The 24128-nt window shown below is 46.0% G+C and overlaps 3 protein-coding genes across 6 annotated transcripts; all 3 read right to left on the minus strand.

The window, feature by feature from the left end:
- Positions 1-266: 266 nt before the first annotated feature.
- On the minus strand, positions 267-2996 carry polr1c (RNA polymerase I and III subunit C). The gene is made up of 9 exons (XM_068327827.1): positions 2905-2996; positions 2223-2294; positions 1988-2095; positions 1737-1869; positions 1456-1587; positions 1222-1374; positions 968-1117; positions 752-868; positions 267-608 (listed from the first exon to the last, which is right to left on the minus strand). Exons 1-9 carry the CDS (start codon positions 2974-2976, stop codon positions 490-492), a joined length of 1056 nt encoding a protein of 351 aa, XP_068183928.1. The 5' UTR covers positions 2977-2996; the 3' UTR covers positions 267-489.
- A 2818-nt stretch (positions 2997-5814) lies between these two features.
- Positions 5815-9418, minus strand: si:dkey-191g9.7 (uncharacterized). Its single transcript, XM_068328005.1, has 3 exons — positions 9408-9418; positions 8487-8702; positions 5815-7345 (listed from the first exon to the last, which is right to left on the minus strand). Exons 1-3 carry the CDS (start codon positions 9416-9418, stop codon positions 5839-5841), a joined length of 1734 nt encoding a protein of 577 aa, XP_068184106.1. The 3' UTR covers positions 5815-5838.
- Positions 9419-10778: 1360 nt separating this feature from the next.
- ndst2a (N-deacetylase/N-sulfotransferase (heparan glucosaminyl) 2a) lies at positions 10779-23735 on the minus strand. Of its 4 annotated transcripts, XM_068327252.1 has the most exons (16): positions 23612-23723; positions 21410-21557; positions 18821-18874; positions 17142-18704; positions 16873-16960; positions 15901-16055; positions 15620-15805; positions 15078-15206; positions 14643-14825; positions 14438-14534; positions 14236-14359; positions 13987-14161; positions 13738-13908; positions 13523-13632; positions 13324-13426; positions 10779-13166 (listed from the first exon to the last, which is right to left on the minus strand). In XM_068327252.1, exons 4-16 carry the CDS (start codon positions 18225-18227, stop codon positions 13047-13049), a joined length of 2727 nt encoding a protein of 908 aa, XP_068183353.1. In that variant the 5' UTR covers positions 18228-18704; positions 18821-18874; positions 21410-21557; positions 23612-23723; the 3' UTR covers positions 10779-13046. The 4 variants fall into 4 exon arrangements, with proteins under 4 accessions (XP_068183353.1, XP_068183352.1, XP_068183355.1 ...); XM_068327251.1 differs by lacking the exon at positions 21410-21557 and having other exon boundaries at positions 23612-23735; XM_068327254.1 differs by lacking the exons at positions 21410-21557; positions 23612-23723 and adding an exon at positions 21255-21377.
- Between the last annotated feature and the right edge of the window lie 393 nt (positions 23736-24128).

The following is a 24128-nucleotide window of genomic DNA, read 5'->3' on the forward strand; positions in this document are numbered from 1 at the left end:
CGTTACATATTTACATTGCATATTTACGTTACATAGAAAAATATTTTCAATTTTAACTATAATTAAATGTTCCTGTGATGTACTGATTGTAAACCGCTTATAAATTGTATATTTTATTGATAAACCAATATATAATGTGGGTTGAACAACTTTCTTTAGAGTGAATGAAGTATAATATCCTGAATCATATTTGTGATTGTTTTTGTAAATAAAATATAATAAGAAATATTACAATAAACTAATGAAAAAGAAGCAGACTGGCAGAAGTTGTGTTTTTTTCCATGATTATTTCAGGAAAACTGAGCTTCTCAATAACGGTATACAAAACACGAGAGACAACAGTATATACATACTTACAAGTTAAGCACACAACAACAAAAAATCTGAGACTTAGTCTGACCAGACCCACTGGACTGACACACATTATAAACAATGCGAGCCCTGATCGTTTTGAGGCATGTTTCCTCTGGAGCACACTCTTCATTCATTTTAGCTCATGACAGCAGAGTCCAACTCATTGATAAACCTCTGACATTTGGTCATGAGGACTTTGACGGCCTCCGTGACAAGAACATCTGGAGGGAGGATGCCGGTCGACTCCACGGAAACTGCATGAAAACAAGAGATCAATCAACCGTTATAAACCTGCTATTCATATGAAGTCTCTACTTTCATTTGTCTCATAAATATTTGCTGACTTCAAATAATCAGGTCATTCTAAGTGTTTTTGTAGAAGAGTGTGTGAACATACAGATGAAATGGTCTCTCACTCGTCCGAGCTTCACCAGGTTCTTCAGGTCGTCGTGTCGGAGGACTTCCCTGCTGCATGTATCCAGGCGACTGTTCGCCACTCGGGCAACCTTTTTCCCTGACGTGGACAAAACAAGAAGACACAATTTCATCTCCAGGTGTCAGAGCTAAATGAAAAGGCCTTTAATCATCCTACACTGTGTAGCTTCTTTCTTACCATTGACCTCCTCCAGGTCTATGACTCCCAGGGAGAAACAGGCCTGTAGGCGTTTTGCCTTCTCCCCTTCCACCGGCTCCAGGAGGGTGATCTCTGGGAGGAGGCGATAGCTAGCCGTTGCCACCGGAGAGAACTTTGCGTGATCCTTGCCTAAAACACACAACAGAGAAAATGCTTCAGTGTCAAGCAGCAGAAAATACTGAAACACACACAGACAAGACATTAAGGGAGCCTTTCTGATCCGTTACTCTTACCTATTCCTTTGACGCAGTGCATGATGATGTCCAGCTCCTGTCCGGGTCGTAGCTTAGCTATCAGGATGTCATCATGCACCGGTCCGATGCTGGAGTCTGCAAACACGTCTGCCTGGTTCCCAATGGGGACCCATTTTATGTCCCTAGAGTAAACTGAGGCAGTACAGGGGAAAGGAGCGATGACATTCATGTTGTTCTTTACAGACATTCCCTGGTGTCACACCTGAAACCTACCCATGTGGTTCAGATACAGCTCTCGGGGGTCAGACGAGTCTTTAGTGGCGCTGGGGTTCCTGCTGCATTTTATCTTCAGTTGTAGTTGAATTGTATCAATTTCTGAACCTTCCTCCTCTGCAGCTCCTTCCCCTGGAGGGAAGTGCATCACATCGTCATGGTAACATCACCAGTCCAGCACCATCAAAGGAAAGTCAAACTAAATCATCCACATCCTGTTAGCCTGACCATCTTAGCACCTTCCCCCTAACGTGTGTGAGAGGTTGGTTGTGTTGTTTTACCAGCGTTCCTGTACTCAAACAGGCGAGGATCAGCTTTGATGGGAATGAGGCCTAATCTGTGGGCCAGGACTTCATCCTGAACGATGGACGTGTTGTTGTAGACAAACACCTTCTCTATGGCCATGGTAGGCACCTACAGCCAAAAATACCCATCAGAATATGATCCATGTCTGGATGGGCTCCTTGAAAAGCCCTTCTTCAAATAAAATTCACCAACTACGACACAGGAAGTGACTAGTTGGGAATGTCACCTCTGCTATTAGGATCCTCCTGAAGGCGTTAGCGATGGCTGCATCTATGCCCACCATGTCAAACTCCATGCTGCCCTCGTCCAGATGCTTGACATCGATCCTGAAGTTCTGCAAGCAGAAAGGAGATCATTTAAAAACCCATGAGGTGTAAGCATCTAGGAATATTCTTCAGGTTGTACGTCACAAAGGGATTGCTAGATGGTGGATGTGAAACAGATTGAACACAAAACTTTACCTTCTGAAATTTACGCATGTCCCAAATATCATCATAGCCAGGGTAATTTCCAGGGAAGTCCGTTGTGTGAACCTGAAGGCAAGAAATCATCAGACAAAAAGAAAAAATATATAACTTAGACGCAAATAAAATACGTATTCATATTCAGAAATAATCATTTTACCTTATGTATTTGCATATAAATGCTTTATTGTTACTAATTTAAAAGGGTCTGATGTCAACCTGCGGCTAATCATATTAGAGTATTCACCCAGGCCATGGTATTTGTAAATAATTGATTAGATTTGTAAATGATTTGCAAGAAAAGTGTGCTTTAAATAGTAAGACAGCCAGTGTCAAGTTTCAAGCAAACTTATTTTAACCAAAAATTGTGTATTAAGCTTCTTAACAAAATGCACTATTTATCAGCTGTTTGCAAAAACAAAGCAATTCAAAGAACAGTTTGAGGTGCTTCACGTGAAATAAATATATTTTATTCCATTTACAACACAGGAATCTATTTTTACTGATCACTGTAGTCTCTAATTTAATTACAGTACAGTATTAAATGAAAACCGTGGTGATGAAGCGGTATTTAGCGTTGCTGGTTCACTTGACCGAGACGCATGAACCAGGTAATCTCCGGATATCGCAGTTAAACGTAAAGTTTGTTTTTAAAACGCCATCTTTAAACCGGACTCACGTTCTTCACACCGAATTCCCCCAAAATCACCCGAGTTCGGATTTCTTCCACGTTCTTCATGGTGGCCGCCATTTTTGCCTGTCTGTTTTGGCTCCGCCTACCTCCGCTCCTGTTTATGGCTGTTTGTTCCGTGTTGCTACGTCACACCGCGTGTCAGCGAATCACCGCGGTTTATTTACGGCCTAAACCGCGTCACAGGAGACCCTTGCTGCGCGGTCACGCTCCAGGGGGCGCGCCCAGACTTCTTTTTTCCTGGGGAAGCAGGAAAAACAAAGCAGAAACGTCAACAATGAAGAAATACATAAATAGATGGGTTAAATTAATTAAGTTTAAACAAAAAATAAAAAAAGATAAAAGTATAAATCGGAGAATGTAATTGAAGAGAAGACAATTTGAATAAAAACTAGTGTTCTGACCTACTTTCATAAATCAAAACTCTAGGTTTGATCTATGAATCAAAGCACTAGCTTTGATCTACGGTCTTACTCACACTGGCCTTCTCCCTCGTCTTTTTTTATCTTATCCAGTTCCTGCGTGTACAAAAGTTGAAATTTGACCTTCACCTAGTTTTCTCAAGGTAAAGTTCATCATCCCATTTTCATCCCCTTTGCAGCCTGAGTAATGTGCTTTTTGTTTCATCTTTCTATCTGCGACGGTTGCGAAGATATTTGGTGGACTAACGGATTAAACTTATTGAACAGTTACTTTTAGGGTTTTTTATTCTTCATATCGTATATGTTTATTAATTTGTTCTAAATATATTGTAACGCTATTGGTGTCTCATTATGTAAAGTATCTGTTCTTGCATTTTGTAATAGAGCTGTATTTCTTTGAAAGTTTCTACATGAATAAAGTTCAGTTAGTATTGTTGTTGATGATAATAACGATGATGATAATGTTAGCACTCAAAAAAAAATAAAGATAAAACCATCTTTGAGTTTCTGTCATTTTATTGCTGGCATCCACATTTGGCCACATTCCTCTTGGATACACACAATCTAAACAACATTTAACAACACTTTCAACTGACAAATGAGTAAAGTTGACATTTGGTATTAATTCCAAAGATTTTCACAACATGAGACATATTAAATGTCACGAGACCTCTTCTATAACAGTGTAATTTACTGTAATAGTAACCCTGTAACCCTGTAGTCAGAGAATAAATATACAAGAATATCAAGCGCAGCCCAGTCCACCAGCACTGGTTCTGTTAAATATTATACTGGTCCACACTTCCATCTGATGGGATGGTAGGAGATTCCCCAAAATGTCACACCGTCCAGACAACAAGTTTCTACAGCCTCACACTGACCACACAACAGCAGAGGTGTGGACTTCACATATTTGAATTTAAATCCACACAGAGAAGAAACATTAACACATAATTGGAGTAGAAGCTGATCGGGCAGCTGTGATGCAAGACAGCGTCTGTCTTTGATTGTAATGTCTGCAAATAACTGATGCAGGCTGTTGTGTGATGTTTGAAATGGATGGTTTCATGTTCAGAATATGAATGACTTCCATAAACGAGGTTTTGTTATCATTTGTTGTTTTCTTTGTCAATACAAGTGATTCTTAATCCAGATTTTTAAAGAGATACAGGTTAGATTTTGGTTTAGAACAGCATCAGCATCAGAATCAAGAATCAACATGACAGGATGGAACATTAATCCGACTAATAATCCGAACTACACTTTGGTGTGAATCCAGATAAAGTTGAGAGGTTGTTTTGCTTTAATTTCTACGCAAATAATCCCCAAATCCTGATGGAAAAATACACATCGTCATGGTTCTGACATCGGTGAGTCAGCGTAATGTGGTGCAGAGCTTGATGCCAATCTATCTTTGTAGGAAGGGATCTATATTTAGTAGCTAAGTGCTAACACGCAGGGCTAGGAACACGTGGCTACAGTGGTTTCTCCTCCGGCTTCAGGCAGACGGCCAGAAGAGTGTGATTTATTGATGAAGAGGAGGATTTGTTCTCCTGGAGCTCTGTGCTTCATGTTCAAGGCGTGTCCAAGGCATTCCAGTAAAGTTTGTGTCATCTAGCTGACAAACAAACAAACAAACAAAGAAACAAACCCCTGAAGATGGAACCTCCTAGAAAAGACGTCATTTTAAAAATACTGAGATGTGATGTTTTAGTTGGAACCATCATAAGACTGTAATAAAAACACTGAAGTCCTGCCAGCGTCCAGAGAAGATCTCAACCTGGAATGAACACTCAACCGCCAGAAAGTAAACTAGAGGTAACTACTTGTAACTAATGGTAACTAGTGGTAACTGGTAGTAACTAACGGTAACTAGTGGTACTAGATGGTGAGCAGTGGAAAAAACAAGCTGTTGCACGGAAACAGAGAACTACTATATCTGAATTTCCACCGGCACGGGTTAGCTTAATTCAGGATTAGGTTGGTTGAAGGATAGGTTAGTTGAGGGCTAGTCTAATTCAGGGTTACATTAGTTCAGATTTAGGTTAGTTGAGGGCTAGTCTAATTCAGAGTTACATTAGTTCAGATTTAGGTTAGTTTGGGGTTGGGGTAGTTGGAGTAATGGTCGAGTCAAACATTCAGTGTTATTTCATTTATATGAAGTTGTCTGACTGTCCGTCCGTCTGTCCGTTTGTTTGTTTGTTTGTTTGTTTGTTTGTTTGTTTGTTTGTTTGTTTAAAGACATATCTGTGTGGCTCTCTGAAAACACTGGCAGTGGGCTGGCGCTGATTTATTGAACCAAAGACTTTGGCTGGAATATTAATCTGTCGTTTTCCCAGTTCCCTTTTCCACATGAAACTCCGTTGGTTTTGGTGTGCAGGTCTTCTTCTTCGTGATCTGAAGACCTTCTGTTCAGGTGTTGGAGGCTGAGGCTAGGAGTAGCCACACGGCTACTGAACACAGTGTTCAGGTTCTGTCCATCGGTCCGATTTTGGTCGGTTTAGTCGACAGCCGTGCTGCTGCGGGCGCAACACGCCGGGGTTCGGATGGCGCCCATCACCCTGCTCCTCTTCCTCTGGCAACCGTTGTTGCCGCTCTGCCGGGAGGTGTTGGTGTTCTGGCGGGTCAGCTTGGCGGCACGACTCGCCGTCTCTTTGATCTGCAGCTCAAGATGCTTCTGGATGGCCAGGCCCAGCTCCTCGGGGTCCACGGAGGCCCCGTAGACCTCCCACGTCATCCCCTCCGCATCCCACTTCACCTCCTTCACCGGGGACTTGTTAGCGCCGCCCGGTTTGTTGCCTCCATCGCTGTCGGAGTTTGCCGTTTGGGTGCAGGAGGTCTCGCTCCGGCTCTCCTCCGTCAGGCAGATCTGAGGGAAGACGTGAGGCGTGGTCGTCTGTCCCGTCTGAACCCCAACATCCTTCAGCTGCTTGTGGGCAGTCATAGTACCCATGTCCCGGGTGGCCACCCTACCAGGACTGCCGCAACACTCCTCCATCCCAAAGTGTTTGTGGGACTGTGACCCGACACCCGGGGGCAGCGAGCTGATCCAGGAGCAGTTGAGGTTGCAGCAGCGCAGCAGGTGTTTGCCGTCCAGGCCGGTCTCGCTGACGGAGGAGATGAGCCGGGGCAGGGTGAGGTGGTTCATGGCTGGAGGGGGCGCCCCTCCGCACTGGATGTCGCAGTTCGACTCCATTTGGCGGGGCAACACTTGGGAGGGGGCTGGGATGGGTTGGGGGTGGCAGTAGGCAGCAAAGGTGTCCTCAAAGTGGGCTTGGTGGATGTAGGAGCCACAGCACAGCGGCTCGTCGCATTTTGTGGGGGGCGGGTCCTTCATTTCAACCCCCTCCAGGTTGCCTTCTGCTTTCGGGGATAACCCACAGGCGCACCTAGTCCCAGGCTGCTGCAGGGCCCCCTCCCCGCTGGTGGCCCCTCTGCAAATGGTGGTGATGATGTTGCAAGGCTGCAGCTGCATGGGCAGCTTGCAGGCCAACATGGGGTGACCGTCGGCCCCCTGGAGGCTGTTTTCTCCTCCATGATAAGCGAGTCCGCAAGGGTCACCGGTCAGACAAGGTGGGGGCATCCCCAGTTTAACCAGGGGTGAGGAACCTGAGTGGCTCCTGTGGACCGGCAGGGAAGTGGGGGCCAGAATTTGTGCCGTTCTGCCGAGACGGGGGTCCTCACCGATCGCGTTCACGAGTAATTCAGGGTGATGTGAGGGTGAACGCGTCTCAACCGAGCTGTAGGTGCAGTTTTGTTCCCGTCCACCCGCATCTTCACCGACAGTCATACCGGTGCAGTTAGTCTCTCCTGGGGGAGGGTGTCCTGTGCAAATTTCTCCCAAGGCCTCTTGCGGCTGCTCCCTGGACGGGTATCCTGGTTCTCCAGCGAGTCTGGAGGGCGAGACTGATGGTGCAGGGGGGTCCAAGGGTGTCAAGTCCAGGGAAACAGCTCCCCCTAGTGGGTACGGCTCCGACGCAGGACGCCCAGCATCAGCCATGGGACACCTTTAGGGGAAAAATCAGACACCAGAGTTGGTGTTTCAATGAAACAGTCAAAACGTCATGAAGCCGACTGGAATGAAGAGCAGAGGCAGGACACGTCGTTTCTGGAATTACCTTCCTGTTTGAAATCTGACTCAAAATATGCAGAAAAATTCCGCTTTTTGTTGCAAAAAAAATGTACTTGTACTTGAATTGGAATCTAAACTTCATACCTCCCCAGAGGGCCTTGATGGTCAGACACCCTGGGAGCCACAGCCTCCCGGTCCTGATCCAGGAGGCAGACCCATCCCTGCATTGAGGCCTAAAACTTATGAAGCTTGTAGTTAAAGATAGCTGATGCTAACCCCACCTGGACTGCTACTTCCCATGATGCACCGAGGAACACTCTTCTTTATATATTCCCATAGATGCATGTGACTAGGTTGGATTAATTCCCTTTTGGAGGTTATGTTTCTATTAGTTAGTTGGATTCTGATCCACTTTGAATCTGGATCAAGGGAGTATCTAGAAGTTCTCTTCTAGTATTTTTTTTGTTACTTTCAGACTGTTCCGCATCAATTAAACAGATTCTTCAATCAATTTTCATTTATGTGATGACGTGATAAAATGCGCCCTGACAGCACTCTTTATGTTTTCGTCGTCATTTGTTCGATTGTTCGCAAACAGAATAAATAAACTTTGTGTTTTTGATTGTAAGCAGGGTTTAAAAACTCCTCCAACAAACTGGATGGAGGACAGAAGACGTTAAACTTCTGGTGATTCTGATCATGTGACTGGATCCTCATTACATCACGACTGTATGTTCATTTTAAAGCATTATGACGCAGGTCACTGGATCCAGTGACAAACCGGTGCTCCCCATCGGTGTGAAGGCGAGAACTTCCTCCAGACGTCAGAGCCTCACGACTGGAACCAGGATTTCGTGGGTTCGTTTGATTTTAATTCAGGTTCTTTCTTTAAACTTCAAAACCTGTTGCCCAGATTTGTAATATTGCTGAAAATTTCTGTCATGTGTAGGAAAATTTTTCATGCATGGTAACGACATGCAGCAGCAGCAGCACACAAAACACACACACACACACACACACACCCCTGCAGAAACACACACCGGTGAGGTCCTCAACACGTCCATCCACCATCTTACCTGGAATATTTGCTGCTGCAGCTCCTTCCTCCCCTCTTCCCTCGCCTTTTCGGATGTATCGGCTGATGGGTGCAGTTCCTTCGAAAGCCTTCCTCCTCCTCCTCCCCCTCCTCTTCCTCCTCCTCCTCCTCCTCCTCCTCACATCCACAGGTGACCTCTCTATCTTTAACTCCTCTCTCCTCTCCGCTCTCCCTCCTTTGTCTCAGCAGCTTCCAGCTGTCCAACAAGATGGAGAGAGGGGGGGTAGTTGTGGGGTTGGGGGTGGGGTGGTGGTTGGTGGGGGGACCTTAAGATAATCCTCTCCTACATCTGATTACAAATGTGAGGATGCAATCTTCAAATCCCTTCCGTGACGGGGGGAGAGGAGCCGGTCAGCGGTTGGTTGGTTGGTTCTCTCTCATCCGGCTGAAGCGGGAGATGGATGGAAGGGGGTGGGGGAGTGATGATGATGATGATGATGATGATGATGATGATGATGATGATGAGAGGAGATAGGCAGGAGGCGTCACTCTCCCTCCACCTGGGATTTCAGGGAGGTGCGTCGGAGGAGAGAGGAGAAGGGAGCGTGACTCCGTCTCTGCCTCCGTCCTCCAACTCCGTCGCAGGTTTAGTTTTCCACCCTGTCCTCATCTCACTCAACCCTCCTGTAACCCTCCCACCGAGGCTAACGCTGCCTCCATCACTATCCCTGTTGCTATGGAAACTGCAACACTCAAGGGGCTCCTGTGTGTGTGTGTGTGTGTGTGTTTTCCTTTCGGCAGTGAGACAAGCAGCCTCTCCTTCCACTGGTTCGTGTTGGTGTGACTGCAGGGAGCACGTGTGTGACGTCACTCACAGGTTAACGACGAAGCAGCCTCCAGGGGGAGGAGCTGGATGTGGCCCAATGGGAGAAGGCCTGGGCGGGGCTAAACTTCTGTTTACCTGTCAATCATTTTGATTTTATCTTTCATTCACATGTGGAAAAAAGGCTTTTAGGTAAGTTTATGAAATGTAAATAAATACTTATAAAATGACCTTAGTATTAAACCTTTAACATAAAAATAAGTATTTAAATTCCTCTGTTTATAGGTTTTCACAGAAACATGAAATCCACATGTCTGACTCTGAATCAGCATCACTAATCTCTGCACCTCAAATATTCCACTTCAGATTGGGATTAGGGTATATTGTGGTCCATGTTGCGCCCTTAAAACCACTTTTCGATAAAATCTGGTGGATTAGTTTTGGATAATACTGTTGAAATAAACAGGAACAGCCAATCAGGTGAAACGGAACCTCTTCCCTGGAGGTGATGAATGTCCACTCCTGATTCTGGGTTTTATTTTAACATTTTTATCCTGCATTCATCTCTTAGAAATAAATTAACTTCACCAAAGTTACATCTTTTATTGTTTCTGGAAGGATTACTCAAAAAACCAGAAGACAGATTTCAACAAACTCTGGTGGAAGAACGGAACAAGATCCACACAGATGATTGGGTCTGGAAATTTAAAGAAAAACCTTAAACATTCAGGTTTATATTTAAAATTTGAGCGTCGGCGTTGAGCTGAACGTCGAACATCTTCAAACAAGTTTACCTCAGGCGAGTGTCTCTGCACAGAACACCGAGTTCTGTTTGGAACATCAGTCCAGATCTCAGGGGAGAATTATAGTTCTGTGATTCTGCAAGTGTGTGTAGAGATATAAGGAATTCATCTGTGTGTGTGTGTCTGTCTGTGTGTGTGTGTTGACTGCCAGCTGTGCACAGATTAAGGCTCAGATATTCTTGGAGCGGCTCTCGACGTCATTTGTGCTCCAAGTATTAAAGTGAATTAAATTTGTTTTTTTGTAGCCTCTAATCTTTTAACTGTTTGTTTCGCTGCTGTCTGATCCAAACTTCCACAGAAAAAAGATTCAGTTCATGCCTTTTCATATCGCAATAAATGAAATTTTAAAAAAAAACTGTCTTATAAATGCAGGACGTGCCGGAAAGACATGTGGGCCTTAAATCAGCTTTTATCAGATGAGGATGTGGATGATATCCGGATACTAAGACTAAAATATTCGCACACGTTCCGCTTCCATCCTGAAGGGGGCGCGCATGAGCCGCTAAACGGAAATGAAGACCTGTCAAATCAGTCAACCTGGGACGTGAGGCTCCTGGGGGGGGGGTCTGTGTCACCACTAGAGATTGAATTTTCACACTTCTTTAAAGTTTGTTTACATGCAACTGAATGGTAAACAAACAAACAAACAAACACAGGAACAATTGTGTTTATGAGCTAAAAGGTCAAACAGAGGCGAAGTCATCGGTTCCAACTTTCCCTATGTGTTTATTAGAGACGATACAGTGTTGGCCTTTTTAACATTTATACAAAACAAACAGAACAAGACAGCAGCTTGCATCCATCCATCATCCAACCACCATCCATCCATCCATCCAACAACGCTCTGCCTCCCATCTCCAGTTCCTGGTCGTGAGACAAGAGAGGCGACTGTGTGGTGATCTGTGTGTGAGTGTAGTGTGGATTGTGTATTTGACATCTCATGGGCTCTAAATCCTCGGTATTGCCCCCACCACATTAAAATGCATCCAGCAGGTTCTGTCTGATGACAAAATAAATAAAAAGCTCAAATAATTTACGACTCGCTGTCAGACCTGCTTCTGTGACAACTTCTGTAGCGCTGGAGGAGAAAGATCCTGATGACACCATAATGATGTCATCGGGGGGGGGGGGTAAAAAACCTGGAATCTTGGGAATCCTGTCCACAAACGCTACCTCTATTATTATCTGATAAATCATCATTTTATGGTAAAATTTGCCGTGATAGAAGAATTTAATCTTCATTCCAGATCATTTTTTTCCTCATAATTTTGGCTCTTGTTGCTAAAATCGTGTCCGTGAGGGAATCTGACAGCTTAATTTTGGACTGAATTTGTACCAGGATTCTAAAATAACACTTAAAACAAGAGTTCACCCACAAACGAAACTATCAAACATGAACCGACTGCCTACAGCTTGTGCAGCGTCATCCTGACCTCTTGACATCATCTGCAGCTTTTTATAGGAACACAATTCTCTTATAGCTTCTGGGCTAAAAAAAATAAAAATAAAAAATATGTAAAATAGCATCTTTTTAAGTCAGCCTGGATTTCAGTTCTTCTATAGAATCTGATTACAATGCACAAGACGTAAAGAGTCCATTCATGTTAATTTTTCTTTCCATCCTCGGTGAGTCGAGGAGAAAACGACTGAATATTTGTTTTAGGGTGAGCTTTCATTTTGAAAGTGCGTCTCTCAAGTAGCTAAACTTCCAGAACCGTTCCTCTGATGTCGGGATGCTTCTCATAAACCGCATGCTTGAAGGTCGTCGATCACATTTTTGATACCATCAACAGAATCACAGCAATACGTCGTTTCTGCAGCAGCAATACGTGGGGGAAAAATAACTTCCTGTGTCCGTTTTGTACCATTTTTTTTTTGGTTTGAACTCGTTCTGTTCAGCTGACGGTATGGAGATGTGTTGTGCGTTGGTTTCATTTGTCCAAAAATCACAGACGGGACAGCGATTTAAAAACCCATGCTTCAAGAGTTAACAGCAAGTACGGAACCGATCCAAACGAGAAGCCGATAGACGATGGCGTGATGAAGGAGCCGTCTTTACGTCGTCGGACGAAACGTGGCGTCATGGACGGCCGCTCGCCTGCCAGGATGTTGAGCCGGGTTCACGCTGCAGGAGGCGCACGACTTCCCCCTCCAACCGCAAACATTACACACACACTCTTATGAAAATGCAGGATTTCAGGAGCTCCGGTACTTTAAAATAATTCGACTGAGTTGCCGTAGCGGCTAGCAGCACGTCAGCTGATCTGGGACGTCTTTCTCATTGGCTGATGTGATCTCATCAGGAAGTTCAGAGGTCCATCGTCCAGATTTCACCTCCTGATTGTCCAACATGTGGGGATTTTCGTGAATCTCTCCTGTTCTCCTGCTGTGTGAGCGCGGCGTTAGCGTCGGGGGAACAGCCTGGACCGTTTCAATCAAACGGAAACATATTTACATCGACATGCCACCATACTTAACCGTTTTTTAAAACGCCTGCAAAGAGCAGACGGAAGAAGGGTGAGGATTTAAAGGGAATGCAGCTTCCTGACTGGAGCGGAGGATCCAGAGCGTCCTCTTCAGGCTGCCGGCCGGCTGGTTTCCAGCCTCGACATTTAAGGACTGCTTTCAGAAAGCTTTACAATCATTCCTGTTGGAGAGATCGGGACTGGGTGTGTGTGTGTGTGTGAGAGAGTGTGTACTGTAGACAGTCACACACTCGGGTCGACACGATCTCATCTGGTGAGTTTTTTTCTCCTCGCGTTAAGGCCGTCTGACGCGTCAAACCCGCCGGTCGTCCAGCACATCCCGGATAAAAGCGGAAGATGTGTTTTCTTCTTGATGGGACAGGAGCGCTGGTAACAGCCAACAGCGTACAGCCGCCGCCGCTGACTCCAGATCAGTTAGTCCCAGCTCACCCGTAGTCCAGTCCCAGGTTCCCTGTGAGGGCGGTGGGGGGGAGGGCGCGGCCGCGGCTCTAGCTGGTGCTCTGGAGCTCTTGGCGGAGCCAGGACGGAAGCGGGAGACCCAGCCGGTTCAGGAGGCGCAGCAGCTCCATGTTGTGCTCGCGGTAGTAGTCCGCCAGGAACGCCCGCGACTAGAAAATCACACACACACACAAACAGACGTACACAAAATATATGTCATGCATTAAGTTACATTTACAGATTCTTCTTAATGCATGAAACATTTCATAATCTCTTTACAAACGGCTCCCAGCATCACCGGCTACGTGCAGCGAGGTGCAGACGTACCTCCTCACTCATCTCGGGGTACTTCCTGCCTTTACTCTTTCCCAGACATTTGGTTCGACCTCCTTCGATCCGCTGACACCAGAAACCTTTGCTGTCGTCGTACCTGCAGAAACATTTCATTCATACCCCACGCAAAACCTCTCACTACATCCGAAACTACACAGATCCGTGTGTGTGTGTGTGTGTGTGTGTGACTGACATCAGAGCCTGGGTGTAGTTGAGGACCGGTGTGACGCCCAGGAACTTCTGGACTCCCCCCATTATCAGCGCCGGGTTGGACCTCAGCAGGGCTCCGTCTATGATGTGGAGCTGCAAAACAGATTAAGGGTCAGGCGTGAGTCCAATCCGGACAAAATCTGTGATCTATTTGGACCTAAGATCTGTGATTTGACTGTTAAGTCTGAGTTTTGCTACCTGGCTGGGCTGGTAGTGCTGCAGCCAGCGCTGCAGGTGAGTGGCGTACGCCCCGGGCTGAAGGCAGCGTTTCTGGAGGAGCTGCAGGCCCCTGGAAGAGGAGGCGCCTGCAGTCACCACCGCGTGGAAGGTGTTGTTCAGGGCTGCGGGGTCCTGGTGGGCTCTCTGGTGCTGCCATCACAAACAAATGGGTGAGACCGGAGAAACGGTGGAGTCTGGAGCTCCAGCAGCGCTGACGACGGCTCTCACCTGGTACCAGGAGTAGGCTCTGTCAGACGGGTTGATCAGCACCGTCAGGATCTTGGCTCTGGGAAGCAGAGCCGCCGCCCTCTTGGGCGTGACCTCCGTGTCGAAGTAGTTGGCGCTCTTCTCGAACATGAAATCCGTGCTGGCGTTAGAGGGGAACGGGAAGAAGTCCATGTACCTGAAGGAAAACACACGCGAGTGTCACCTGGAGACAAACGTGTGTTCACGTCTGAGGCTCCTGCCGGTCGTTACCAGTCGATCCCGTGGTCGTAGTTCGCTCCGCTGAAGAACTGGATCTCCTCGAAGGTGGTGGGGCTTGGGAAGGAGCTGGTGATGGCGGGGTGGAGGCTCAGGAACGCGTGAAGCGCTGTCGTACCTATAAGGCAGTTATAATAATGAAGATATATGTATTTATTCATGGATGGATGACAATCAGATGGAGGAAGTGTCGTACCCGTTTTCTGCGGTCCAATAACGAGGAACTTGGGGAGGCGATCGCAGGTCTTTTCTTTCGACCAGATATCTTTGTGTCTCTTGTCGTGACACGGGTTCTGAAAAAAATGAGGTCGTCAAACGTTCACTTTGATTTTAACGACACCAATATAGTAAAATTCGAGTCTTTTCCTCCAGAGGAAGTCGGAGTCGCCCTGATGCCCCACCTGCCAGAGCGGGTCTCTCTCCTCGGGGAAGATCTGGAAGTATTTCTCGGCGAGCTGGACGGGCGGCAGCGTCTGCAGCCGGAGGTTGGTCCAGCACTGCACGAACTTCACCAGGGACTCGAAGGTGTACAGCCCCAGGCGGTCGTTGCCGTAGTTCGACAGGTGGGTCATGAAGATGCTGATCTGGATTGAGGTGGGGGGGTGGACGGACGTAAAGCAATCTGAATGTTAGTTTACTGTCAGGGAACTAACAAGCGCAGTTTCTCATCTCAGAAAACCGTTCTGGAGGAAGTCGAGACAAAAGCTCAGCTCTAATACCGAAGAATAAAATAATAATGACTTTATTGAATGTATTTAATGTCAGCTGCTTGTAATGAATCAAAGCGTCAACATCTCAGGTCTGAGGTCAGGTGTGTGCTGCGTGTGTTTTCATACGGGGTTCAAGAGGACTGTGAGGAAGAGTTCTCCTCCTCTGATGCTCTTGTCCAGCTCCTTGGAGCCTCCTGGGTACTCGTTGTAGAAGATGGTGTGTGTGAACAGACCGCAGGTCTGCCTGGGCAACACCTGGAAACACACAAGCAGGTCAGGGTTCGAACGTTTGTCCTTAAAACTATCAGCTCTTATCACTTCTGTTCAGATTGAGGCTCGTTTGAGGGTTAAAGTCCAGATTGGGTTTGTTTATCTACCGGAACGTCGATTCGGTGTCGCTTTGACCTCTAATTCTGAACCAGAGGTGGAACGAAGAAGGCAAAATGATGCCGTTCTGACTAAACAAACATTATTTAGTGTTCCTGCTGCAGATGCAGAGACAAATCCTGACTTATGTTCCGTTTGCAGGTACAGGGTGTGTATGACTGACAGACTGAGCACCAGATCGTACTTCATCTCTAGAATTAAACAGAACAATATAATTCACCCCCCCCCCCTCCATATGGGAAGCTGACCGCGTTCTGGCACCGATCCAGTTCTTGACTGACCTGGATTCCGTTGTGGATGAAGCCGCGGCGGTAGCGGGCCGGCCTCAGGTGGGGGTACTCTTCAGTGCTGGTCACCTTGATGCCCCACACGGACTTCCAGGCCTCGTAGAGCTGGCTGTGAACCGGGTAGACCCCAGAGTGGTGGGGGGACACGGCGTAGCCCATGTCCGTGGGGATGCCGTGCTCCTATTGGACAGGAGGCAGCAGAGGATTGGGTTCAGCAAGCAGAAACGCCAGACGGGCCTGACGGACGCCTGAAACGTGAAGCGGGGGCTTCCCACCTGAGCGAACACCTTGTTGAGCCTCATCTGCTCGGCCAACACGCTGACGTTGTGGAACAGGTGGGGCTGCATGTGGCTCCACATGTGGGGGAACCACCAGAAGTCCAGCCGGTGTCGCAGCAGCATGTCGTCGCCCCGGTCCTCCTCGTCCGTCCCTGAAAAAGACGTCCCACAATCTGGACTCAATACAGTTCAGCTTTTCCGCACTACAAGAAGCACCTTCATAATTCAGTGCGCCTTATACAGGCAAACCTTGGTTTTTCAAACGCTTTAAACATCGAACAAAATCGGAATTCGACCAAAAAATTCGGAATTTTTTTTGTCTTAGAAGTCGAACAAAATTTGGAAGTTGGATGCGAAACAAACACCTTTTCCTCGCCACCAACCGCGGTTGATGCAAAATAAGTCGAGAGAAAACGTGACGGTAATGTGCTTTTTATTTTAGTTCACTGTATTCAATAATTTGTCACTTAATTTGCGTTCCATTGCCTATGGTACGAGTTACGGTACCGTAAACTTCTGTCCAAAAAACGACGGTAACTCGTACCTCAGACTAGATGGGTTTTTTCTTTCTTTCTCATGTTTGATTCTTTGTTTTACTTTTCTTTGATATGTTTCATTACTGTACAATTTGACATACAAATGACATCATGAAATAACATAATATGTTGAAAAAAGTTTTTTAGCATCTTGGAACGGATTAAGACCGTTTACATTATTTGTAATGGGGAAAATATAATTGGAATTCAAACAAATCGCTATTCAAACAGCCTCCAGGAACGAATTGTAGTCGGAAACTGAGGTTTGCGTGTATATGAAAAAAGTTTTAAAACATGCCGTTCATTGAAGGTGCGCCTTATAGTCCAGTGCATCTTACAGTGTGGAACATGCGGAACACACTAAACACTGGAGCAGGAAAATTTAAAACTTATACAAAGGTAAGTACACAACATCATCTCAGGAGCTTCATACCTGTGTAATAGAACTTTCCAGAAAATCCTAAATTGAAGGTGAAGTTAGGCACCAGGGATCTCAGCTTATTTTGAGTGGTGAGTAACGCCTGTGAAAGAATAAAAGCACAGCGTCGCACGACGATTCAACGATCAGGACAAATTTTAAATGACTGAAAAGCTATAAAATGGCTCCATAGTTTTAAGAACAGAACAGGAACAGCGTTTGTTTCAGGATATAAATCCTCACACGTCAAGACAATCTGTGGCTTCCGGCGCGATTCTACCCACCTCCACGTCTGAAACCTTCATCCGGGTCCCCTCCTTGCCCACGAAGATGTCGTCCACGTCCACCAGGAGGTGTCGGTCCAGAGACAGACAGAGTCTTTTCCCCGTCAGGTAGGCGATGGCGTCCACAAACAGGAGCTTGTGAAGCCAGAAGTTGAGGTTGTTCCCAAAGAGAACCCTTTGAATGCCGTCGTGGAGCCCCAGGTCCTGGATGACGGTGGCGTGGAGGGCCCGGTGGGGGCTGGGGCCAATGTGCGCCAGCGCCTCAGAGGACTTGGTGCTGGCCAGCACTACTGGCTCATACGTAGAGTGGTTGGACTGGAAAATGGTCCAGTCGTCCCCGGGTAGAGAGCCCTGCTCCACCTGGTTAGGCCTGGTGATGAAGAGCAGCGGCGCGTTGGGGTTGATGCGGTAGTCCCTGAGCCCCAGGTGTGAGTGTAGATAGAGGGGGAAACCCTTCAGCTGAGCGCTGAGCAGAGAGTTTTCATTGGCTTTGAAGAAGCCAATGACTCCGACCCCGTACTCGATACAGTACTTGTCCAGCAAATCCCGGTTCCAGGTGTCCAAGTTGACGTATTTCAACACGTTTTCGTAGATGATGAGCGTGTAGCGGCCCCGGTTGTGTTCCGTCAGCGTGGGCATGTCGCCTTTACCAGGCGCGATCTCGGTCCGGTAGCGGAAGCGGCTGGATTCCAATATGGCGACGATCTCCTGGCCCAGCTGGGAGTAGATGCTCTCCACGAACACCAGCACCACCGGCTGCGTCCGGGAGTTATCCACCGCCTTCACCTGCCGTAGCCGCCCCTGCAGCGAGGGGAGGAACAGCGGCGCCCTCTGCACGCCCGGCGCTCCCCCGTCGGTGCCGGCGGCGTTCGTCCCGGGAGACATCGCCGCCGCAGCTCCTCCTCCGCCGCAATCACTGAGGGGTAACGGGGGGGCCTCCTTGATTTTAGGCGTGTTGGAGACGTAGTAGGACAGGAATGCCATGGAGAGCAGGCAGAAGAAGATGAGCGCCATGATGAGGCGGTGAAGCTCCAGCTGGCGGGAGCATCTCAGTAGCTTCCACACGCCCGAACCGGCACCGACCATGTTGGTGTTGGAGGGGAGAAGCGAGACTGGGCAGCGAGCAGCGGCGGTGACCAGGGAGGGAGCCCAGAGAGGTAGAGGAGGAGGAGGAGGTAGAGGACGCAGAAGATCGAGCAGTCGGTGCTGGCACAGAGCCGCGCTGAGTAACAGCCATTTACTCTAGGTGACCATAACCAGCATCGCCCGTTAGCTGCTCCCCACCTCTAGCTAGAAAGAAAAAAGCAGCAACAGAGGGGGGGTGGGGGGGTGGAATGTTCAACTGAATCCCAAGTCCAAGCCGGGGTCCCTGAATGTGGTCGGAAAAAAGTTCAGGCCGCTCTGCGGTTGGTTGGTTTCGACCCGTCACGCAGGTGTGCAGGTTTGTCTACAGGTGAGGGAGTCCGTGTGAGGACGCTGGTGCGGCGTGTCCGTGCTGGCAGCCTGCACTTTGGGGCCGGACCCCCTCAGGCCACCTTCCTTGGCCATCCCAGAAAGACACCCCTGAAGGGAGGATACAGAAATGTGAGGAGGAGGAAGAGGAGGAGGGATGAAGGAATCTGAATTACTGGGCTATATTTAGTTTTACAAGGAAAATAAATAAATAAATAAATTCTCACCAGGAACTGCTGCAGATCTAAGAACCATCTGATCCCAGCGTGGAAAACAAACCCCTGTAGGAGAGAGGAGATGAGTCGCAGCTCTTTCAATTTCAGTCGGATACCGGCTGCACAAAATGAATTCCAATTTCATAACCCACACACACACACACACAAAAATCTGTCATGCTGAGTAAAACATTAATGAAAACAGAACGCATACATTTGCCAGTAAACTGTCTCCTTGCTGGCTTTTCTGCTGAATCAGTAAAAAAAAAAAACCCACTTCCTCAATCTAACATCACTGACCCGTGCTGAGGTCCGTCTGCACACGACATCACATCCTCTCTCAGGAGGTCGGTCACAACTTCTCAAGCTACATTAAAAACCGGAACGAGTCAAACGAGTCTCTTCGTTCGAGCCGAGCCTCCAGAAACCTCTGATGATGGTGATGGTAAGCAAAAGGTGTACGCCCTTAATGAAAACGTGGAAAACCTGTCCGTCCGCACCGCGTCATTAATGTTCCGGTGGTGTAGTTTTAGCACCGATAACTACGTCTCTGAAAACACAACAGCGACTGACCAGGTGTGTGAAGTCGTGATAAGGTTTGTTGTGTTTGTTGATTTGTTTTCTACACGAGACTTTACGATTTCTCCTTTGTGTTTTTAACTCGTTGTGAAATAAACTCGGTTTCTTTACAGGAAATCTGTCACGTCTTTATGAGGAACTACAGGGAGGAGAAGCGCTTCTGCGCTGTTGACAGAAATATGCTTTAGCGTGAGTTCTCACTTAACAGGGAGGTCTGAACCGCAACCTACTCACATTCCAAGAGCAGGCTTTGTTGATTTATTAATATACATATAGGCAACAAAGAACAACCTGTTAAATACAGTGATGTGGACTTAAAGCATTACCAATCAGGATTAACCCATTGCTGCATTGCATCCCATCTCTTTTCCAAAAAATTCGTAATGGAGCTCACCTCCATAGAAGTTTAGAACTTCATCTCCCACACAAAGGTTATCATTGCTTTATGGATATAATTCCAACTCCTGAACAAACCAGAGATTAAAACATTTCATATAAAGAGGAATTTTTCCGACTCCATCAAACAAAAATGTCACCCTTCGACAGTTTTGAACCCTTCCTGCCTACGACATATCGCACATGAAGCATTCAGGTGGAGCACCTTCAGGTATTCGAAGGGATTGAGATTGAAAGATGCTTCCTGCAGAAGCTCATTACTACCTGCCCGTCGTGTCTTGACCTGTTCACACACATCCTCCCATTTCTTACAGAAAGAAAAAACCCAGATAAGGCCCTCAAAATACTGTGTGTGTGGAAAGGCATGCGATAGTAAAACACTGCGTGTTGCTGCTGACCAGCTACACGATTCAGATCATTCTTAAATGCCTAAACCGTTCTGATATTTGGCTGCCGGAGTAGCTCTCAAGTTTCTTATCTTCCTTCAATCCAACCATCTACAAATCGGAGCGTTGCGCCACAGTCAAACTTTTAGCAATGACAGTTTGTCTCTTTTTCTCTCAGCTATTCCAAGTTGTTTTTTTTTACAATTAAAATGTACTTTGTACTACTGATCCATAACCTGAGCACAAAGTCATTCACAAACTGCATCCAACAGTTTCCACAATATCTGTCTGATCTAATCTCTAGTTTCAAAGGTAACAAATGTTCCAGAAATGACATTCACAGAAGGTTTGACACAAAACCAGTGACGTAGTCGGCATTTCATGATCTGCCAAAATGTCATCAATTTCATAATGTCCCTTTAAATTTTAAAAAAAACCTTCTGTTCAACTACAGGCTCTCCATTTCATGTCAAAAATGACAAAATCTGTTTCTGTCCGGTGTGAAAATGGGCTTTAAAATTTAAATATATGCCGAGTTTCTACTGCTGAAACACTAAGGAGACAAAAGACAAATTAACACTAGAGTAAAACATTGCTGTGAATGTCTAACAACAGTGACCAGCAGCAAATCCACACCTGCGCTCCAACAAACCTGGATATTAAAAAGGTAAATAAATTGCTGCCTTGATGCATTTGGTTCTGTGATGTTGTCCAGGTGCTCGTGTTTGCTTTAAGCTCGTGTTTACCCCGTCTCTGTTTGCACTTTGTGTCCAATTCAAGAGCAAGTCCACCAAACAAACATGTTCAACATGAGCAATTACATCAGATTGTCACGTCAATATAAGATTTTTACATTTGGAATATTGAAAGCAGGGGGCTCAAGCAGCTCCGACTCACAATAGGACACGATTCTGTTGCCTCGGGGATGGTTTTTACTTTGCTTCTGATGTCACACTTCGATGAAATGCCATATTGACAACATCTTATCTTGGCTTACGGCTAGACGCTAACCAGCTTTGGCTTGAGAAAACAATTGAAAGTCAGTGAATGAGAGGAATGTCACCAGGTGACATCTGCTTTCTTACCTCACACTCAATAAACAATTTCAATCACGCCCCTGAATTCCACCAGATACCATTACCGGCTGTCATTTCTTCCTCATATTTATTTTCGGCAGCAGAGACTGATCCAGGAAAATTATTCTTTAGAACTCTTCTTCATAGCTTCTGGCAGTATTTACCTTTCTTCAGGTGAGTGGGCAGTCCTTATTTCTGAGCCTTTTGTTTTGCATGCGTTTGCCTTCCCGATGAGTTGGTTCTACAGACGTGGCTGTGTGTCAGCGAACGCAGCGCTCCCTCACTAAGAAGTCCATGAGAAGAAAACTGTTGCTTAATGACAAGAAAAGATTTCTAATAAATTTAGGGGTAACTTAATGAAACGGGGCTTTCTAAATAAATATTTAACAAAGCAGTAACAATCATCTGGAGTTCCCCCCTGTTTTAATGGGGATTTTTACTGCTTCTTTATTTTGTGGACATTCAGTCACTGCTCATCATCTTAACTGCTTAATATCTTCTAGTAATGGGTCACACTGCCAGCTCAAGGATGGAACAACAATGTCGCCCCATTCCGTCTTTATAGCTTCAATACAGAACAGTAAGGGTGGAATAACAGCTCAGTATTCCTGCTTCAATCAAGTCCTGCAAAAAAAAAAAAGGGGCTACAGTTTGAAGTTCACCGCTCCCCACTCCAACAGGAGAGCTTATGACATCAACTGAATGCATGTTCGTTCCACAATGAAGCCATTCATGAACGGCTGTGACAGGCCGATGTCTGGTCGCATCTGCCACGCAAATCCAGACGCCACTGAAAAAATAATATTGACTATCAAATTATACGTCATTAAAGGATCCGTGTCACTTTGTTCCTTCCATCAATAAACACACATAATTGTTTTCCTTTTGCTCTTTGGATTTTCACGCCTCTGGATCAACATATTATCTTTCCATCGTTAATAGAGACACCAAAGCAGGATGCCTTTAACCTGAAGTGATGTCTGGTTGCTAAGAGTGGAGACAACAATCCTGACTGGCTTCCAGCTCAGTTTGACAGCAGCAGGAACATCGTCAACATCTAGTCGAGCAAGAAGAAGATACAGAAATGTAATACAGGGAGTTTCATGTCAACGAAATAAAATTCTTAATTAGGTGCTTGTGCATGTGTAGAATTCAGGGGATGTTGTTCTGCAGCTCAGAACAAAACACTCACAAAAACCACAACAAAGACCTTCTCTACAAGAGCAAAAAAAGGTGTGACATGTCTAAATACAGACCCATTGAGCAGCGTCGCATAATCTACCCTTTACATTCCCACAATGTGCTGTTTGATCTGGTTTTCTGGATCTCATATTGACATTCCTATAGATTTAAGAAGATCATTAATTCTTGAGAATAAAATAAAAACAGCCTGACATCCTCTGACATGTCAGAAAACTTGCATATTTTATGGAATCTGATAATTCTCTGAATCTTTCTCTCCTCCGATGACGCCACATCCACCATCCATGGCTGGGCTGTTGGGTCAAAGTGTGACAAGATTTTTCTGAATTTGTGTATAAGATTCAAGATATGATTGAGTTATCTTAATCGGTCCATTGCAGACATTCGATGATTTGACAAGCAAGTGAAAATGGTAAGAAAAATAGGATATTTATACCTGAAAGCCCACCCAAATTCATGACCCTCTGAGATATACAATATGGGTTGAACGAAGTCACTTCCAACTGGACCAGACTCCTCGATCAAGCAGTGGTTTTGGTGGAAAAACCAGAAAACCACCAGAATGTGTGACTCGAACCCAAACATTGAACCTGGAGCTCAGCATCTGTGACCGAACCAATCTGCGTAGCTCCCCCAAACACAACCTGATTTACTGTTACACCAATCAAAATATCACACAAGCAAAACTGAATTCAGTCACATAGCAGTGTCACAAAATAAAAGTTATTACATGAAATATAGTATTTTGTAATAATAAGGAGGAAACCCGTTTTTATCCACACACAACAGCACGTCGTGAATTGAAGCTAGCATGCTAATAACTAGCGGTCTCCCCACTGTCGCTAATGTTAGCATAGCTAACAGCAGCCCTCAAGATGATGAAGACACACACCCTCTGAACGAACCACTGATCTTAACACCCCCTTATTCTAGCTTTCATTTTAATTCCTCATCAGAAGTGGTTTATCACTTCGTTTCCCAGTCAGAGCGACTGGTTCCAGGAGCAGCTAGAGCTGTGGTACCACTGGGACAGCCTGGATTCAAGCTAAGAGCTGCAGCTAAAGCTACGACAGTACCTCACAGGACCCCGCAGAGAAAACGGGCTTCATCTTGAACACAGCATCGTAAAAAAACATTTCAACTGTCAATAATTTCACACTTACCAGAATATGTTAATCCCAGAGATTAACAATCTGCGAGAAGAGAGGTGGAACAGCGAGCTCCAAGCGCTTGCAGTTAAAAAGTGAACTTCTACACGTCTCTACTCAATCCGCCATATTGGTTCTGCTGGATCCTTGGGTTCAACCAAACCTGATCACCGGGGGGAGGGATCAAAATTTAACCCCTGCTATCATTTATCTTCGTGGGTTTCCACAGACTGAAGTCCAAGGGAAGTCAGTAGCTACTGTGTTGTTGTGGAAACATTATGGGATGTCAGTGGGAGTGTGGACATACTTGTATTGTAACCCTCTACTTATGGTAAACCCCCGGAGCCGCAGTTGGGTCACCCCAAACCCCGAGCGTGCTAAAAGCTGTTGGGCGTGCGGTGAAAAGTTGCGCACGCCTCTTTGATTGATTGATCGATTGATTGCTTTAAATATCGATTTGGAGATTAGCATATGAAAAATACATTAATATTGGGGCCAAAGATTTACTAATCAATTATGAATTATTACAAAT

The sequence above is a fragment of the Antennarius striatus genome, chromosome 11, assembly GCF_040054535.1.
Source record: "Antennarius striatus isolate MH-2024 chromosome 11, ASM4005453v1, whole genome shotgun sequence".
NCBI classification, from domain to species: domain Eukaryota; kingdom Metazoa; phylum Chordata; class Actinopteri; order Lophiiformes; family Antennariidae; genus Antennarius; species Antennarius striatus.

What these genes read in the sequence shown, in the direction of transcription:
- ndst2a (XM_068327251.1), bottom strand. Translation starts at nt 18,227, where the DNA reads ATGGTCGGTGCCGGTTCGGGCGTGTGGAAGCTACTGAGATGCTCCCGC. An exon ending in AGAGAGACCCGCTCTGGCAG is followed by an intron (nt 14,535 to 14,642) that starts GTGGGGCATCAG and finishes CATTTTTTTCAG; the next exon opens with AACCCGTGTCACGACAAGAG. An exon ending in GAGCCTACTCCTGGTACCAG is followed by an intron (nt 13,909 to 13,986) that starts GTGAGAGCCGTC and finishes TTGTGATGGCAG; the next exon opens with CACCAGAGAGCCCACCAGGA.
- polr1c (XM_068327827.1), bottom strand. Translation starts at nt 2,976, where the DNA reads ATGGCGGCCACCATGAAGAACGTGGAAGAAATCCGAACTCGGGTGATT. An exon ending in GGAGGATCCTAATAGCAGAG is followed by an intron (nt 1,870 to 1,987) that starts GTGACATTCCCA and finishes TTTTGGCTGTAG; the next exon opens with GTGCCTACCATGGCCATAGA. An exon ending in GCACTGCGTCAAAGGAATAG is followed by an intron (nt 1,118 to 1,221) that starts GTAAGAGTAACG and finishes TGTGTGTTTTAG; the next exon opens with GCAAGGATCACGCAAAGTTC.
- si:dkey-191g9.7 (XM_068328005.1), bottom strand. An exon ending in TGCAGCAGCAAATATTCCAG is followed by an intron (nt 7,346 to 8,486) that starts GTAAGATGGTGG and finishes TTTCCCCTAAAG; the next exon opens with GTGTCCCATGGCTGATGCTG.